This window comes from Marmota monax, unplaced genomic scaffold (genome assembly GCF_021218885.2).
Source record: "Marmota monax isolate L192 unplaced genomic scaffold, Marmota_monax_Labrador192_F-V1.1 WCK01_AAM20220418_F8-fsc00003, whole genome shotgun sequence".
Taxonomy (NCBI): Eukaryota; Metazoa; Chordata; class Mammalia; order Rodentia; family Sciuridae; genus Marmota; species Marmota monax.
This window is the reverse complement of record NW_026694084.1, coordinates 8,053,683-8,074,708: the sequence shown is the minus strand read 5'-3', so window position 1 is coordinate 8,074,708 and position 21,026 is coordinate 8,053,683. Positions and strand designations below refer to the sequence as shown.

Sequence of the window (21,026 nt, the reverse complement as noted above, 5' to 3'; positions counted from 1 at the left end):
CAGTCTATGGAAGATATTATTTGACCCACAGAGACAAACACATTTCAGATTTCATTTAAAATTAACAAGTTGATTCTATGATTATATCTAAATAATTTTATATTTTTAGTGATGTGAGTGTAATAAACAAGTGAAACATCTAGGTCTGTGTGTTTAATCTCATACATCTTAAGTGTCTAATATCTAAACATGATCTTTTAAGCTACAAACTTCAGAGACTTACTTCAGAGGCTATAATCATTGAAAGTAATGGACAAAGCTGGTCAGCAATTAAATTGATCATGTTTCCCTGAAGGCCAAAAATCTAGTAGATGACAAGAGAGCTCAACATTTCCCACATGTAAGGAGTGAAGGCTTTCAACATTTGGATGCATGCAGGCATCTTATTTCCCAGGATTTCAAAATCCACATGTAGGCTGCTGTTCAGCTATTTTGAATGAGTAATTCAAGCAGGGCATGACTGCTTCTCGTATTAACTTGATAAAGATGTTTCACTCCAAATGCATCAACAGTTGTGTTAAGTCATCCCTTTCACAAGCTCACTGAGATTTACTTAGGCAATGCTTTAACAATCAGTACAGTTAAAAAAAAAAAAAAAGCTCTAATCACTCATACATTTATTTTTCTAAGACTAAAAATCAAGCTCTATTTAATAATTAACTTCAAACCAAACCACAAAAAATAAATATAATCTAATAATCCCAATATTATTTTTTAATTTTAAACATTTGTCTTAGAAAACAAAAGCAGTAATAAGAATTACAAATATTTTATATTTTCAATCATTTTAACTTTGAAAAACTTCAGAAAAGATATTCTAACTACACTTATGTGAAAATACGAAAATATTTTAAGAGTTAAACATGTTTTGATTTTTCCCTTTAACACTATCTTATCATAAATATGTACCAAGCACTTTTCAGCAGCAATTATACAGTTTATAATTTTATAAAAATACGATCTTAACTAATAATAATTACCATTTAAAACAAAATAAGAAAACTGAAAGTATTTTAACACCAAAATAAGAATTTCTAGTTCATGTGCAACTTTTTGATTATGTAAGATTTAAATATCAATTCATCTTTGACAGACCTTTCCCAAGATCATTGATCTTCCTTTCCTCCATTCAAATTAATCTCTTCCGTTTTCATAATATATTATAAGTCGAGTTTGATCAGGGCCCTGTATTAAATACCTTTTTGTACCAACCTCTAGCAGTGTCTTCCATGCAGCTGGCAACCAATAAATAAAACTAAATCAAGTTCAATAAGACTGAAATAATGTATTACTTAAGTATGAATTTCTATACAACCTGTGCTCCTTGGGGCAATGCAAAAGAATATAAGTTCTGGAGTCAGGCTCTTGGGTTCTATTATAATAGCACAATATCTGGCACAAAAAAAGAACTAGAAAAATACTAATGTTGTTATTACTAAGGTTTGAATGTCCCCTTGAAAACTTTATGTTGAAATTTAATTGCCACTTGCGTGGTAGCACAAAACTGCAATCCCAGTGACTCAAAAGTCTGAGGCAGGGGAATGTTGAAGACCAGCCTCAGCAAATTAGTGAGACTCTGCCTCAAAAGCAAAAAAATCAAAAGGGGGCTGGGGCTGTAGCTCAGTGGCAGAGTGCTTGCCTAGCACGTGTAAGGCACTGGATTTGATCCTCACACCACACAAAAATTAACAAATGAAATAATAGTCTAAAAATAAAATAAAATAGTTATCCATACACAACTCAAAAAAAAATAAATAAAAAGGAAGGAAGAAGGAACAAACCTTAATTGCCACAGTAATAATATTGAGAAATAGGACCTATAAGAGGGCTCTGCCCTCATGAATAGATTAATGCCTGATAAACAAAATGAGTTCACTACAGTTTTCTCTCAAGTATACCTGTTTTCTCCCACCCTGTGATGCCTTCCACCATGTTATGAAGTAGCAAGAAGGCCCTTCCCAGATGCACCCCCTTGTTTTAAGACTTGCCAGCCTCTTAAATAATAAGCCAAGTAAACCCCCATTGTTTATAATTTACCCAGGCTATGGTATTCTATTATAATAGAAAAAAAACTAAAAAAGTTAAACTAGCTGTTTCTACTATTCTAAATAAATCCTGGTTCTCATTCTTTTATTTATTGTCTTACTGAAAGATACTCTTCTGTCTACCTAGCTTCCCTAAACCAGTCAGTAGGTGCTTGCTTTCCCTATTATGCCATTTCCCTTGGTCACCATTTAGTTATTTCCACCACATTTCTATTCAAAACATGTACAATTCTTTCCATTAGCATTACCATTTTTTTTCATTGCAACATTCACCTTTTTACTCTAACTCTCTCCTCTATATTTGCTGCCTAAGTTTGTTTCAAAAGTGTAAATATGATAAAGTCTTTTGATTTTTCCCTTTAGCACTCAGTCCAAACCCTTTAAAATCACTTTCAGAGCCTCTTATAACCAAAGGGGGCTTATTTATCTCAACAGGCTGAACTCTTACCATTGTTTCTACTTACTCTAAGCTCTGCTTACACAGGAGCTGTTTAGTTTCCCCAGGTCTGACCACGTGTTTCTCATCCAGTTCATAATGGAAGGCTCATCTTGGCCATGACATATTCCAGGAATCCTTTTCTAAGTCACAAAGACTTCAATGTAAACACATGTTATTAACTACCTTTTAAGTATCTGCTTACCTGTATGTCTCACTCAATGAATTATAACTTTATTTAAGAAGAGGTAAAAGGACTGTGCTCATCCTTTTATTATAAGTAAATATGTATTAAAGACAACTATCTGATCACCTGCAAATGATCTTTTAATATACATAGTGAAAAAGAACACCAGACTAGAAGAGTTATAGTCTTACCTCAACTGCTTAACTCTGATAGCAACAGCTGACCATCTGTAAAATGTGTCCTTTATTCTTTTCTTTTGGACTAGAAATGATCTTGACAGTCTCTCCCCCTTAATATTCTTCTACACAGAATTAGCAATAATAACAAAATCTTATTTCAAGGATAACTAGCAATTAATAAGACAAACTGATTTTTAAAATGCTTTTACCCAATTATTGATAGTTTTATTTATTTCTCCTTTCCTCTTTATTTAGTGGTTGTTTATCACCCTGTCAGAGGGTTTGGGACGTGTCACACTTATCTTGTCTCAAAGATTATTCTCTAAGCTTTATTTGCCTTTTACTAACTTGTTGTTTCAGATGGTCTCACACTCATCTACAGAAATGAGTCCTCTTAAAATTTTTGACTTTCTTCTTACTGTACCTCTGTCAACTCTCATCCAGTTAGCTCAAATAAATGTTTTCTTTCTCAACCTGAATCCAAAACTAATCCTAATCCAAGCTAATAATCATGAATTATACGTCAAGCAAAAAGGAAGGAAATGGCTGGAAATAAAGATAAAAATTTAAAAAAAGATAAGCACTGTCAGTATCTGATGTGCTAGAAATGTTGAGGAATACCATTGAGTGTCTCCATAAAACATCTTCATATTACCACAGTCTCCTAAAACTATTTTTACTTGAAGTAGAACAAATTTAGAAATTATTCAAGTTTACAGGTTTTTAAGTCTTCTTTTAAGGTTATTATTTCTAGAGTATTAATTCCTATCATTTTCCATTACAAGTTTACAGATGCTCTTCAACTTATGATGAAGTGATACCCCACTAACTCATCACAAGCTGAACATTACAGCTTAGCAACAAAGTACAACTAGAGAGAATCTGTGGTTTACCCTAGTGATCAATCACATTTCTTACTGAGAGCTACAGCTGACCGTTGCTGCCCATCATCACAAGACAGCATTCTAAGAAAGAGAACCATATCCTCTGAATCATTATTGCAACAAAGACCAAAGTTCAAAATAAAAGTATGGTTTCTAATAAATGCATATCACTTTGTACCACCATAAAGTGTTGAACCATCACAAATCATGGGTCATAGGTAATTCAAATTCATCATGGGTTTAACAAAAAAAAGAAAAAAGAAAGAACTTTTTGAATTAGTCTTGGATTTTAATTCTAAAAATATCTTTGCTTCTATATAAAAATGCATTCAAATTGTAAGAGCTATTTTTCAAGGGAACACTAGATCACAATACATGGAAGGTTTTCTCTTTTTGTATTATATCCAATGGTTGACCAATACAGTAAAATCTCAACTGTATCTCAAAAGGAAAACATTTAATTGCAACTAGAATACAAATTATAGTGGAAAATAAAGGCACATTAAACATTTCAGTCACCAGTTAGACTGAAACTGTTAAAAATTAAAGAGAAATGCAAATTATGCTATCTTAAAAATCTTATATTTTATTAAGGTACATATAATAAGACCCATAAAGAATTTTTAAACTGATAGACTGTGGCTTTCAGAGCATATATTCTTTAAGCATGAAACTATTTTTGAACATGAAACTACTTAAGTAATAGGTTATGTAAGAATCATTGTGCAAGCATGCCTTGCACCATTGTGACCTATAAATAACTTAGCTGAAAGTCAGTACTTTGTAGAAGAAATAGTTATAAACATTTATTTATCTTACCAGAAAATATCAAATACCACAGAAAAATATAACCATGAATGGGAGCTGATTCATAATTTTATTAAATGTTGGTAAATACTGCTAGAAAATAACTTTGAATGAATAAAATACATGAATATAATACATGAATATAAATATATGCACACATATATTCATATGCCCCTAATGAGAAAATTTTACAAAACTATAATTTTATTCAATATAGCTTTACTTTTGTTGTTGTTTTACAGTGCTAAAGATGGAACACAAGCATTTGCACAAGTGAGGGAAGCACTCCACCAATGAGCTATATACCCCTAGTCCTTAATGTATGTTTTTATTTCTATTTTTTCATACAAGTTGTTAATATGAACACTTCCTTATGTAATATCAAATATTTTATTGGCTAATTTCAAAGAGGGACTTCTAGGGATATATTCTGATCTATTTCATAATTTTATACTATTCGACAACAAAGATGACTTGTGATTTTCACAAATAACTGAGATAAATTTCCTTATGTTTTAAATATAAGTCTTTAAATACATCTTACATTATCCCCTTAGAATTGAGTCTTAGAACTGGGATTATAAAGAATCACAAATTTTGCTAAATTGATTTCTGGAGACTATATCAATTCATAATCCTATCACAGTTTTATAAAATTGTTTATCATACAGATTTCACAATCTTCGATTTTATAATTTATTAAATATCTGTCAATTTCATTCCTTATTATTGTCCATTTCATTGACTTCTAACAGTTTGAAATTTTTTCACTGTTCTGGTTATTTTCCCACAGTGTATTTGTATCTTTGTTATGTTATTGTTTGTCTATAACTGAGTTTCCCACAACTTTGTCTACTGTATCCTTGCAGAGATTTCCACAACATTTCAGATTTCCATATTTTATGTGAAATGAAAGCAGAAATTTAATCTAAGGAGAAACTAGAAATTCCACCTTTTTACACTCAAGGAAAGGCTTCAGATAATTTAGATAATACTTCACTTTTAATTATCACAAGAAAAATACAAGATAATATTAACTACTATATTTTAAATGTCATAACAGAATGTTAGCTCTAGGAAGTTTGGGAACCCCTCTCTCTCATGGGTATTGGAGGGGGAGAGAGAAATCCTTAATGCTTAAGCTGCGCCAAACATACAATAGGTATTCAAATATTTGCTGTATGAATTCCTTTCTCAAAGCACTCTAATAATTTAAACACAATATTTACTTAACAAAAAATAGGCTTGAACATTTTTTTATTTACTTAACAAAAAGCAAAAACAAAACCAAAAAAACCTTATTCTGCCAAGTTAAAATACTGACAAAAGGACTGGCTGAAGGGAACTTAGTATGACAAGATTTCAAAAGCCCAACTCAAATTAAGATCTATACCAGAATTATTCTACAATTAACTGTTCCTTTGAAAATGAGGAAACTCTTACTTCATCACTTCCCTCTGCCGGTGGTATTATTTCCCTTTATTTTTCCCTGCATGCCCTGAAATGTGGCTTCACAACATTACCTCAGACCTGCCTGTAACTAACCACCTGGAATTTAGAGTGGTTGTAGGAAATAAATTCTGCTCCAGTTTAAAGCTCTGCATTGTTTACAGCATACCCTTTTGGGTAGTCTGAGTTGGATGCTTTAGGATTCTACACTTTTCAATAGCCTTTGAGCTATTTTATACAACAGTAGGTTGCAGGTTATGGACAGCAATACAAATTTTTATTTTTTCATAATTATCTTAAATTTTTAATGTTTTCATTAATACAGTCTACTATATATAATCACTGTGACATATTCATAGATGCATAGAATAATTCGCTCCATTCACTCCTCAGTATTCCCCCACCACTGTCCTCATGATCCCTTTCTTCCACTCTACTGTATGTCCTTTTATTTTTTTAATTGGTGCATTATAATTATACATAAAAGTGAGATTCATTGTGATATATTCATACAACCACATAGAATAATTTGGTCAATTTCATTCCATAGTTCCTCCCCTTTCCTTCCTCCCTCCCCTTTAATCCCTTCCCCCACTCTACTTTTCTCCCATTTTTATGAGGTCTCCTTTTTAAAGAAAATTTGTATATCTCTCTAGATTCCACATATGAGAGAAAACATTCAACCCCTGACTGTGTCTGGCTTATTTCACTTAGCATGATCTTCTCTAGTTTCAGCCATTCACCAACAAATGAGAGTTGGCTGAGTGTAACTTCATTGTGTTTATACCACATTTTCTTTATTGATTCATCTGATGAGAGACACCTACTCTGGTTCCATAATTTGGCTACTTAAACTACACTGCTATAATCATTGGAAAGCAAGTATCACTACAGAATGCTGATTCATCTTCTTCTTTTTTTTTTTTTTCCCAAGAATGCTGATTCTTGACCCAAATAAATTCTGTCAGGTAGAAGTGCAGTTGACCTCCCTTTTTTACTCTTGGAAGAAACCAGTTTTCCCATTTCCAAATTTATTTTAGTATGATTTATAAATGCCTGTTTTTTCCTCCCTGTGATCTGCCTATCATGTCTACCTGGTTCACTCATTAACAATGAGTTAAATAAAGCTTTTAACAATTTTCCATTTTATAGCTTTACAAGTACCATGAGTTTACCTTTAAAAAAAATTGTTCCTTTTTTCTAATTTTGTAATATTTATTTATTTATTTAGTTTTCGGTGGACACAATGTCTTTATTTTATTTTTTTTAATGTGGTGCTGAGGATCGAACCCAGCGTGCCGCACATGCCAGGCGAGCACGCTACAGCTTGAGCCACATCCCCAGCCCCAAAAATTGTTCCTTAACACACTAAAGCCACACTAATTTTTCCCCCAATTTAGAAATAAAATGATAAAAACTAAAGATCTGTAGACAACAGGCTATGCTCAAATGGCAATAAAATAAAATACATTCTTTGGACCACTCTATATTTGCTGAAAACTTATCATGTTCTAGTCATGGCTTTTGTCCTCAGAAACTCCCAATCTCAAGGGGAAGGAATCCCATAAACAGTTACAACTGTCTGCAGTGTGATATCATCAAAGTGTCATGGCAAAATTTAGAAGGAAAGGGGAGATGGGGAGGAGGGGGAGGAGGAAGGATGAGGAGAAAGAAGGCCAAATGTCAGAAGGAAGAGAAAGTAAAACAAACAAAACACCTCCCCCCCCCCATTCCCTTATATGAACAACTGACTCCTGTTACTTATTTTTAAATTACAACAATGGTGTAAGGAATGGTTCCAGTGTGTATTGTTTCAACTAAAAGGGGTACAAAAGTTGCCTGTGGAATAGAGCTTCCTCAATAGGGGACAGAACACTAGGAGAAGGGGCAGAGAGCAAAGACAATTTCATCCCCAGATTTTGTATGAAAGCCACAACAGAGCCAACTATAAAATTAGGACAGGATCACAAAGTTAGTTTTACTGAACCTTAAACACATAAGCTAGGACTTACAAAACTAAACAGTTACCTAATAGATTTATATCAGTTTCTAAAATATAAAGTGAGGTAATAATAACTTTTTGATCCATATAAAATATACTTTAGATAAAATATAAAATATAACACATTTATAGTTAAATTTACTTATAGCCCATTTTCAACTAAATATTTCTTCTATACAATTTACTACTTACTAATGAAGCTACTACTTATTTATTTTTAATACCATTTTACTTTTACTATGCAAACAGTTTCTAAAAAAAACCTGCCAAAATTTTGACTTTGTTCTGTAAATGAAGGAAACAACTGGTCACCCACAAGACTCAAAGGGTTTCTTTCTCTGGCTTCCTTCCAGAATCCAGGATCATTCAAAGGAACAAGTAAAGTAATTTCCTGTTTGCTATTGAAACTGTTGCTAACTCCTGGAATCATGGCTTCCAGGAGACATTTCAATGTGGAAGAAGGATTCTGAAAGTAGTTGAAGCAATTTCTACTTATATTCAGAAATACATACCCACTGATTTATCAAACTAACTTTAAGAAAATGTAAACTGGATCAGGATATGTTGGAATATAGAGAACAAGGAAGGAAGACACTCAGATAAAAACATTAAGTGATTAGGGTACTATTTCAGACAGAATAATACTGAAATTTTGCACTATGTTTTACTGTACTTAAGAATACAGTATTTAGGGCCTGAGTTGTGGCTCAGTGGGCAGAACGCTTGCCTAGCATGCATAAGGTACTGAGTTCGATCCCCGGAACCACATAAAAATATGCAAATAAAATATTGTGTCCATGTCCAACTAAAAAATAAAATTTTTTGAAATACAGTATTTAACTCAATCTTCACAACAATCCTAGCTTCTAGGATAAGAATATCCATTTTCCACAGATGGAAAAAAAAAATCAAAAAGTCAAAAAGGTTGACTTGCTCAAAGTAAAATAGTTTACAATGAATGAAGGCAAACCCAGAATACAAACCATTCATTCACTCATTCTGCCATGGTTATTTATTTCTATGTCTTCAATATATTCACAATTACTTTACAGTAGAGACTCTAAGGTATCATTATATTTCTACAGATGAAAAACTTGAAATAAAGTATTTGCTGGATCAATGAGTGAAAAAATAATGAATAATTATACTAAATATGCACAATAAAGTATGAGAATAGCAAAGAAATGCTGAAAAAGTAGTCTTTAAACAAAGAATTTGACAATCAACTAAAACACAAAGTAGCTCCATGACTGCCAAAAGAAAAAAAAATATTTTTAACATACATTGGCTTTAATATATACATTTAAATACATATCTGTTTTAAATACAAAGTCCCTTAATTAATATTATAGATAGAAACTTTCATTTCTTATATTTGAAAATATTGTGCTGCTTTCATAATCATTTGTTATTTAAACTTTCTACCAAAAAGTTATAATCAAAATGCTTGACAGATATTTCACCAAACCATTCATGATGTGTGTATATATGTGCAAACATGTACATGTATGTCTCTAAATGAAAAAACATAACAGATTTTTAATAAGTAATTAGTACAATAATAGTCCTGTGCTATAAATGCAGCAATCTCAAATGCTATATCCTGGTAACCATTATAATCCTTTAGAAATTGTTTATATTATGCCTAGAAATCACTTTGTGCATATATTCCCACAACTAGTTCATATGGTAAAGAGATCAGTAAACTTACTTTTATGCGTAACATCTTTAACATTTGCTCCCCTTTCCGTGCTTGTGATTAAATGTAACATTTTGAAATCCCAAAGTTCTGAGAAAAACATAAATCCTTGTCTCACAGCTGCTGTTTGACTCTTGAAACACATGCATTTTCTTTTCAAGCATCTACCATCAAAACTCCCAAAGGGCTTGGACTGGAGAACACCTGCATCTCTTCATTTAGTTCCAATAACAGAGTCCAAACTCCAAAATTACAAAAATAGACCCTCTGTTCAGCTGTAGTTACATTTTGCCCCTAATTCCCGTGAACAAAAATGCTAGGAGCATGAAATCATTCAGGCAAGCTCTGTCATCAAGAGGATAAGATTTTTTGCACCAGAAGCCCAATGGGAACATGATAGAAAACTGGCAACAATTACAGATAAAGTACATAGTAAAATCCTCAGGGAAGGGAGAGGAAATGTAATAAGATAGATGGGTATAATTTTTACACATTTATGCCCAAACCACAAATGTGAATTGTCTTTAATTGCTACAAGATATAAGCATTCTTACTCCTAGGTTCTGTCAAAACTACTAAAAACAAAACTTCCAAGGCAATCCATTTAATTCTACATCATGAGAATTTTTTGAAACAAAGAGGCATTTCCTATAAAGCGAAATTTGCAATGCAAAATGCTGTTTGCATTTTAAAATCTCTGTAGCAATTCATATGCTAACCAACCAACATTGAATGGTATGTGTTTGATCATAGTTTTTAAAAATATTTTTTAGTTATATATGAACACAATATCTTTATTTTGTTTATTTATTTTTATGTGGTGCTGAGGATCGAACCTAGTGCCTCTCATGTTCAAGGCAAGCGCTCTGCCACTGAGCCACAATCCCAGCCCTTTGATAGTAGTTTTAATCAAGAAAGAGAACTACTAACCAATTTAACTGAATTTCTTGAGACCAGATTATAACTTTCCCTTTCACTAAATGACTAAAAGTTCCCTATATTTGGTGACTAACATCAAATTATTTTTTATTTAGAACAACACAATAAAGTTGAAAAGAGTATACTTTAAGAATTGATGGCACTTTAATATATATATATATATATATATATATTTAGTTGTCAATGGATCCTTTTTATTTATTTATATACGGTGATGAGGATCAAACCCAGGGCCTCACACATGCTAGGCAAGCACTCTACTATTAAGCCACGACTCTAGCCCTTACCTAATGAGCACTTTTGAGGAATAAGAAGATTGGCTTAAGTTGTCATTCATTTTCAATAATATTTTAAGAAAAGCATTTGTTTTACATTATTTTAAAATAGCATCATAATCACCTAGTTCTGTTTTTTCTAATCTTATTAAGAAAATGATACTTTTGAGTTCTTTGGATTAAAAGAAAAAAATAACATGTCACTTTTACAAATAACTAGTCAACCAAATATTTTTAAGTATGTCTTTGTTTTTAATGGGTAAACAAAATAAATTAGGTAAAATTTCATAGAAATAAGTATAAAAATCTTTATATACGTTCATAAGCGAATGTAGACATATAAAATATAAAAACATGCACTAAAGTAGTTCAAGTGAAAAAGACCTTATGCTTTCTAGTAACGCATGAGTTCAAAACAAAACAAAAAACACCTTATGCTTTCTAGTAACACATGAGTTCAAAACAAACAGCAACTAATCTGAAGTCTTCTATACAAATCTAAGAGGTTACACTATGTGCTACATAGAAGACTGTGTTAAATTTTGGAGTATTATTTTAAGAGAGACATTTTCAAACATATAGTGGAAATAATCAGAATGGTGATCAATATATCTATGGGAAATGATTGAAGTCAATTTATGATATTTAGCCTAGACTATTTAAAGTTGCAAAGCAAAAAACAAACAAAAGAAAAACTCCAGTGGAAAATCAATTGTATTGAAGACAGAAAGAAGGAAGAATTGAGCTAGGGCTAAACTGACCGCATTAAAAGGTAAACAGTGCGGTTATAATTTAAATGGTGAATAATGGAGTAGGAAATAGGGAAGAAAAATTATACTGAGTTTATTTTGAAATGAGTTAGTCACCATTCAAATATCTTTATGAAAACAGCTAAGAAGTGGCTGAAATTTGGGAGTTTGGATCTCAAAACAAAATAAATGGAAAGAGATAAATTTATAGTTGGTTGCTAAAAGCAGAAGTGCTGATTAGACCATCCTAAAAAAAAGAACAGGATCAATACATAATCTTAGGGAAACAAGATGTCCTATATTTAAGGAACAAAAAAGAAACCCTTTGGGGGGAAATAATGAAAGAAGAACCAAAAGCAACACTGTTTTGGTGTTTAGAATTGTAAGGGGCTTAAAATTTTACCCAACCACAATTTCATGAATGCTGTAGAAGACATGACTCCTCAGTCAAAGACTGAGGACTTTATTTATATTATCACAGGAAGCAACACCAGGATCAACATATTTCTATCAACATCTTTGCCCCCAAGTTCTACATACAAGACAGCACAAAGATGTGTCCAAATCGATGTGGTGAATTACAGAATATATGAACCCTGTGTTGAGGAGCCAAATGTTTTATGATGGGCAGTTAAGCATGCCTTCCTTGGCTACAGAGGTAAACAAGGACTTATCTTCCAACTGAAGAACTGTTTCCTAACACATGGAGGCCAAGATAGACTAAGGTTTGGGTATAGGAGTAAATGCTAGTGACTGAAGAGAATGAAACAAGGAGGGGAAAAAGAACTAAGAGAGATGAGATTTGTCAACTATATATAAGGTGATATATTATTTCATATCATCAGTAAAAATAAAAGAAGACCAAGAAATGGAAATTATAGTCCAGTGAACAAATAACCTAATAGTAATTAGAATTATTAACAGAGAAAGATACTAGTGGATAATTTCTCCAATGGTGGTTACATGCAGAAGGACAAGGAGGAAGACCTATGGAGGGGGGGAAGCTAACATGTATTAAGAATTTATACAGGGAACAGTGGTGCATGCCTGCAATCTCAGTAGCTGGGGAAGATGAGACAGAAGAATCATGAGTTCAAACCCAACTTCAGCAAAGCCCTAAGCAACGCTGCCTGCCTCTAAATAAAATATTAAAAAGGGCTGGGTATGTGGCTCAGTGTTTAAGCACCCCTGGGTTCAGTCCTTGGTATCAAAAAAAAAAAAAAAAGAATTTATTATTTATCTATCTAATAATTTATCCCTTGATCCTCTGTCATAAATGTTCATTCAGTTATTCATTCATTCAGCAAATGATCTCTCAAGCATTTCTTATATGTCAGGCAATGTTAAGAGGCCCTGCAGATAAAATGATAAGCAACCAGAACTCACTCTGGAACTCACTATCAAATGGTACAGACTGTATAATATTATCCTGTCATAAGAGCTATGAAAGGAAAAGTACAGTGAACTATGAAAGATCGTTAGCAGAGATACTTAATCAAATTGGACAGGAGGGGAAAAGGTAAAAGGATTTTGAGGGAACTCTTCCTTGAAGAGGTATATGTTAAGATTGAGCTGGCATTAAACAGATATAAAAAGGGAAAGGATAGTTGTAAGAATCAAAGGCAGAAAAAAAAAAAAACAGGATATATAAAAGCAGAATCACCGCCAAGAGATTAAAAAATGTGATTTGGAGCAAAGAAAGATAGGGAGTCTCTAACACTGCCTAAGCAACTGAAATAATTGCTTCTAAGTTCTTTTGATTCTAAGATGATAGTGTTTCCTAATAATTTTATATTCCTAAACAGTAGACACTCTAAATTTTATTTATACATTAATGCCATAATTAACAAAGACTTTTTGGCAATAGAACATGGTATAAATCATAAAATACAGCACATGAAGAACCAAAAGACTGTATGTAAAAGGGAAGAAAAATGTTCAGAACTTATTTAAAATATTTTATATAAATCAATTATAGTCAACAAGTGTTCCACCTATGAAGGAGAAAGGCATTTACTTCACTATTTGACTTCTAATATCTATACAAAAGTAAGCAATGTTAGTATCATTAAATGAACCTCCAGAAGAATAAACATGAATTGAGTTGGCACAGTCCCACTGGAGCCCACTGCTCCTTCACTGTAACCAGTCAGTCAAGTGCAGAAGGCAATCAAGGGGGAAAGAGGGACAAGTACAAAGGGAGTTGCTAATACTTCAAGGACAAAGCAATGTTGTGATATCATTAGATTGTGGCTATTCTGACAGTGCTTATTGTAAAGTTAGAAAGAAACTCCTCAAAGGCAAAAACTTTTTAAGACTAGGGGGTTCAATGTTTAGTAATGTGGATCCTAAGATTAATAGACAAAATGTTAAATAGCCTAAGAAGTGAGAAAATGTTATAATCTGAAGCTTCAAGTTCTATTCTCACTGGCTAGGCACATGGATAAGTCATTTAACTTCTACACCTCTATTTCTTCCTCAATAAAACTCAAATATTTGATAGGCTTTACACAATCTTGTTTTGTAAATAAATAATTTACACAAAAGTTATTTTTAAATTATAAAAGTATTTTATATTAAATTCAACTAATACCATGAATATTCTATCATATTATTCCCAAATTCCCATCAATAATGCTGTCCATTCCCACACAATCTGAAATCCCCAAAGTCTGCCTGACAGCTCCCCTGAAAATTCACTTCTATATAACATCACAACATTTACTGGTCCCCAGTTATAATCTCCTCCCCTTCTGTGTGGGAACATACATGCACAAATTGCCTGCTGTCTTCCACTGTCATGCCAGTATCCTTGATCCTCAGAAGATAACCCTTATGATCATTAAATTCAACAAACCCCTGGGGAAAAGTTCATTAACATGTCACCTTGACATCTATCTGCTTCTGAAAAGCCAACAAGGGTAACCTATGCTTCCCATAATTCTTGATCTAGAAGGGTTTAACTATTCAGCCCTTTAGTGGCAGAGGCGCGGGCGGGGCTGTGCACCACTGGTGGCAGAAGGCAGCAGTACTAGGAATTGAACCCAAGGGTGCTATATCCTCAGTCCTTTTTGAGACCTGGTATAGCTAAGATGCTAAGGCTGGCCTGAAACTTGTGATCCTCCCTTCAGCGTCAGCAGTAGCTAGGATTACAGACCTGCACTATGGTGCCCATCTCCTTTAAAATTAAAAATCAAGAAAGACTCCCTTTTTGTCTCATTCCATAAGATGTTGCAGTCACAAAAATGAAAGAAAAGCAAATATAATCCTTGCTTACTTGCTCATTTATTCACTCTGAGCCTACTCTCTGCTGAATAATATTCTAGGCATCAGAAATACAGCAGAGATTAAAAAGAAGAAGATGGAAATTCCAGCACCAAAATAAAATTCTGACAGCACAGGAAAAAGGCAACAAGGCGAACTGTATAGTAATGTATACTACAGTATATTACAGTAGACTATGATAACAAATAAGAAAAACTAAAGAAGAGGGGAAATAAATATCAATATATGTGTGTACTTTTGTAAGCACAGGCAAAAGACGGGGAAAAAATTAGACACTGTAGCCATGAAAGTGCTTGCTAAGAGACTAATATTTCATAGAATCTTGACAGACTATTAATAAATTATTTGAGACTTATTTATGATTTGCCTATAACATCAGTCATACACACAAAGATACACAAAAGTGCGCACACACATTCATTCTCCCTCCCTCCCCCCACACCCCACTCCTCTATAATTTAAATCTTGTTGCATGGCATAAGATTAATCAAGTTCATATTAAAACTGGCTTTAAGAAAATACTATGAGCTCTCTAAACCTTATCATAAATACCTAAGCTACGAATGTGTGTGGTAGTTCCAAGGTGGATGGAAAATTTAAATTTAAAACTGCCCTAAATAATATATTTTAATGTAGCTTAAGTATAAGCACTTTATAGTTTAGGATTAAAACATACTCCAAGTAATATTTTCTAAGCACCATATAAATAATTACATTAAAATTTTACACAATATCACCAAACCAACACTAATGTTGAAGACTAGGTGAATTTTCTTACCAGCAAGAAAAATTATGTCACTTTACCCTCAATATAACAGATACTTTTCTTATACCAGTGTACTTTTAGAACCACATAAAAAGTAAAAAAATGAAAATACAACTTTATGAACCTAGGAATGCACTGAAATTGCAAATAATAATATGAATATTTTAAGGAGAAACACATTATTATTTAAATATGCTGAACTCATTATTTATTCTGTTTAAACAGCAAAAAAAAAAAAAAAAAAATACAAACCCTAGCCCAACTCAAGAGTATGGCAAATTCAAATAAGATTTGTACATTCTCAGATATAAAACTTACAAATTTATGGTCTGGTCATTTTGATGCATATCTTAATAATTGGGTAACCTAAACGCAAAACCTACTAAAAACTACTATGTGGATAATTAAATAAGGAAATTTAGTAAACTGCATATTTAAGAAACATGATTAAATACACATTATCAAAAGCAGAATATTTAAGCACCAATCTCTTCTCCCCAGAATGAGGGGAGGCAAGCCACATAGCCAAATGCAATTCATTTTCTGTTTTTTGTAAATAGCATTACCTTGGAACATAATCATATCCATTCATTTCTGTCAATAGTTATTTTTGTGCCACTACAGCAGAACTTAACAGTTGAGATAAGAGACTATAAAGTACAAAAAAAGCCCAAATATTAGCTATATGGCCTTTTCATAAAATATTTACCAATCTATGTCATGAAGATAGGTAAAATCTTCTATCCATAGCACAGTAGTGGTATGTGTTTTGGCCTCATCCTAACAACATTGTTTCCTTAAAATTCCATACCATTCTCAATAGGACATTCTCAGGCTGGCTTTCCAAATACTGCTTTCCACGTTCTAATGTGGATGCCATTCAGCTACCAGTGATACTGCAACAAAACTTATCTTCTCAATATTTTTTGTATTCCTGAATATGTGCATTCTTGCAATGCTTCAGTATTTGCCTTCAAGAATCATTGTCTACTTAGTTACAAATCGTTTTATACTTTCTACTTTGAACTTAGTAATGTTTAACATACTCTGTACAAGCAGCAGTACTTGTTGAATATGTTAATGGAATTATACTCTTAGGCAACTATTTGAAACCATTCAATGGCCAACTAATTCTAAAGAAAAATTCACACCCTTTACCCTAATAAGAAACCTCTATAGCAATATTTCCTATTTATAGCATCAATGACTGACTACCTTTGCTTTACTAACCACATACTGGCGAACTGAGCTCAAGGTTGATGTAGGTCTCTACCTATCATACCTTCTTTCTTTCCTAGTCTTTATTGATCTTTCTGATATCACTTATCAACACAAGAGGTATGGCTATACTAATAAGAGTTGAATAAAATGAAATTAATTCTAGATAAAGTACCAGTAGGAAAAAATGTAACTCTAAGAAGTGATATCATAACATCTGATAGACTTTGTTTTTCTATAAATATGAACCTGAGGTTAAGAGATATATATAAAGCTAAATTTTCTCATATAAAAAAATCTTTATTGTTATAAACACATTTCAATTACAAAAAATAATACAAAAATGAACTGGGGATGTGGCTCAAGCGGTAACGTGCTCACCTGGCATGCACGGGGCGCTGGGTTCAATCCACAGCACCACATAAAAATAAAATAAAGATGTTGTGTCCACTGAAAAATGAAAAATAAATATTAAAAAATTCTCTCTCTCTTTCCCCTCCCCCACTCTCTAAAGAAAAATAATAATACAAAAATACTTCATTTAAATTTTGGAAAAGTACAATCGCAGAGACCATCCCAATGAACACAAATTACTTCTTTTAAAAAGCACATTTTTTAAAAGCCTTTCTGGAAAAGTAAATGCAAAATGAGGGAGTAATGACAGATTTGTACTTACCAGAATTATGGCAGTAGTCCATATATTGTGGAACGTGGACTGTGAAGGCTATCAAATCTGGAGCTAAGAGAGATTCTGGCTTTCTACTCTCATTGAGCCACTTGGTGCTATGAAGGTCTTTAGTGTCAGAAGGACCCTGAAGTAAGGGAATCAACTTCTCTTTTCCACTGTCACCTGAATAGAAATATTTATTGAAAAATATTTATACAAATATTTATTGAAAGAACAAGAGCCAACAACAAATCTTATTGAGTAAAATATAGCAGTAACTTGATGATGTTTATACCAAAATATCAATTATATTTGGTAACTTTAGCTATAATTAGTTACAAGGAATTGGTCTGATAAAAGCATTTTTAACTCTTTGTAATGAATACAGAATAAGTTCAGAACATTTTGTGAAAGAAAACAACATGAACGCATCATCTTTTAAAAAATTCAATAAATCTTTACCATAACAAACTTATCTTGAAATTTAGTTTGTGCTAAAATAATTATGCATAATTTAAAAAATAAATTATGAAATGAAACATTGGGTGAAAGCCAAAGTCAATTATTAGTCGAAATTTAAATTCAACTAGTTTTGTGTTTAATCCTACCAGAGCAACATTTTAATTTAATGTTTGTCACATTTAAGTCCAAATTCCCAAACAAAGTTTAAGCAAATATTCCTTCAAGCTTTCTCCCTCATAAACATTCTTAAACTACACAAGTATTTTCTCCTTAAATAAAAATTAATTTGGTAAAAGTCAAGAAGTATCATCCTGGCACTATTAAAATTTTTCAGTAAAGATTATTTTAAAAAATTAAAACCTCTGATTCATAGGAACAATGAGTAAATTCTTGTTTCAATAACGCTCCTTGTAAAATGCAAGGCCAATTCTCCTATACAGGCAATAAAGTTTTACACGGTCCAGCTGCACATACCTGGGGCTTTGGCACAAATTTTTATTGATCCCATGGTCCCAGAGGCACATTTGACCAATGATGTGCTGCAGTACTTCAATTCAACATTCTGGATTGAGCCCTCAAGAGTTGGCAGGGGATTCTTAGATTTCACACCTAATAAAAGAAAACTGCAAATGTACTAGCCGATTGAATTTAAATAATTTTTATACTCCTTCACCAAGGCATTTAAACTTAATTATACTTTAATTATCTACCTCAGATGTTCTTACAGTATTTGTGTTAGGTTTCAGAGTTCAATGTTTAAAAGGTGAAAGGATGCAGTTTTAAATAAAGGGGCTGAACTCTCATAACTCTACTTATGCAGTCACCTCTTGATAAGTCGAGGATGAGAAAAAGTAAATGTACAAATATTTACTTAAAAAACAAGAAACATTTAAAAAAATAATATTTGGCTTTAAAATATGCAATACGATTTTTCTTTTTAAAACAAATTTAACTTATAAATTGAGTTTCATTTTGGCAGGAGCACCGACACAGGAAACTACTGCGGTAAATAAAATGTCTTGGGCAGATGCAGTGTGAGACAGAAACAAAACAGGTCAGAAAAGTTCTTAGGTTAAAATGCAACAACTTTATAAGCAGAATGGAAGCAAAGACATTTTTACCAAGTAACCAAAAAGGTAGATATTAACATCTTTATTGAGTACTGTTCAAGTGAAGCTAATAATTACCATTATTTAAAAAAAAAAAAACAATAGTGAGAAAACTTTTGAAAGAAAGAACCTCATTTTGGTCATAAAAGATAGGTGACAATTATACAGGCAGACAAACATATAGAACATTATCCTGACCATACTAACAAACACTAAAATGATGAGAATGATGATGACCTCTAAACAATTAACGTTCCCTCAAGTCTTACTATGTGTTACGCATACAAACTCATTCAATTCTCAGAAAAAGAATATAATAAAAAGATAATATGCATATTATCATCCTCATTTTACAGAAAAGGATACAATGGATTAGAGGAGTTTTCTAATTTTTGCCTAAAGTACTATAGTTAGTAAGAGAAACGGCAAAGCTGTTTAACAAGGTCTAATTTATCACAGAAGACTTTTGCCTATTTTCACAAACACCCAAGAACATAATTGTCTTTTCTTCCCCATTCTACATTTTGACTTAATATACAATACTAACCATCATATTTGAGGATTCTTTGACTATACAGGAACAATTAAAAACATAAACTTTCTCTGATATATTAAAATTATTCTAAAAAAACTTTTATTTCAAACTTAAATGTACTCAGAAAGACCCATAAACTCTCCAAGAGATTATGACAGCGTATTCCTGAGAAGTAGCCCTGGAATATATGATTTAACGCACATACTAAATGATTTGCAAATGGTTATCAGCTAGTCTTGAAAAAACAGCTTCTCACATACTAACTCTAATTCTAATTAATTGACTAATTTTCATTTGTAATAATATATTTGTGCATCAACTGGTAGCTAGTTTCCAGTAGTCTAGGCCAGTGTTCTATGTAAAGTAGTACCTATCATCAAAGAAGGAATACTGAATGGAGATCTATGACAGAATTCAATGATTCTATGAAAGATATAAAATGGTATCTAAAATGCTAAGTATTTATGCATTTTTCTTAAGCATTTTTACCAGTCTTGAAATCATGACTTGAAAAACGTAATAACTCAAAAAATTAAATAATGCTATAATACTCATAGTAGTACTAGATATCAGGACATCTAGCCTTGAGTGCCATGCAGTATGCTTAGTTCTCTCTCTCTCTCTCTCTCTCTCTCTCTCTCTCACACACACACACACACACACACACCCATAGGTAGCTGTTACATATATATATATATATATATGAATGAAGGCTTAGAGAAATATAGATTGTGCGATTTTGCCAAAGACTTGAGTCATAAAGTGTCAAGGCATAGTTCACATTTGCTCTTGTAAGAAAGGATGCTGAGCTACCCTACATATTTAACATCTACTGTGAATGCAGGGAGTTATAATCAGAGGATGCTCTAATCACTATGCTAAGGATTAAAGGATACAGAGCTGAATAATATCTTCACCTCATTCAAGCCTCACAGACTCTCAATTTACAGATTTTTTTTCAAAAATATAGGAAATCTATGAGACAATCAGGAAGCTACTAAAAGATTCTCTAGAGTTACTAACAATGTTCACAACCAAAGAATTCAACTGGTTTTCAGTGTGTGCAAAAGAATATGGATATAACAAATCTTTTTTAGTGATTTTATGATACTAGTGCTTTCACAGTTTACAAACCTTAGGATTCTACTTTAAATCATGAATGAGAGGTCTTTGTTAACATCTCATGAAGACTATCTGCGTACTATTAAAAGAAGTAGCCTGATAGCTCCTCTGATGAGAATCTTGTATACCTGTATGCAAGGCATGTTGGTTTAGACTAACACTGTCAAGATTCTGAACCACTTGCAAACCATTTAGTATGTGCAAATCATCG

The 21,026-nt window shown here is 32.5% G+C and overlaps 1 protein-coding gene across 14 annotated transcripts in view; it reads right to left on the bottom strand.

Moving 5' to 3' along the window:
- The window catches only part of Vps13b (vacuolar protein sorting 13 homolog B), a 756,023-nt gene that overhangs the window by 475,873 nt on the left and 259,124 nt on the right, over window positions 1-21,026 (bottom strand). For all 14 annotated transcript variants that reach the window (XR_006856245.2, XR_009228666.1, XM_046464889.2 and 11 more), the window contains exons 18-19: window positions 18,524-18,658; window positions 17,597-17,770 (exon numbers count right to left, since the gene is read on the bottom strand). Coding sequence is in view for 12 of the 14 variants with exons in the window: in XM_046464889.2 (XP_046320845.1) it covers window positions 17,597-17,770; window positions 18,524-18,658 (309 nt within the window). In the remaining 2 variants the exon portion in view is untranslated. The remainder of the gene's footprint in view (window positions 1-17,596; window positions 17,771-18,523; window positions 18,659-21,026) is intronic.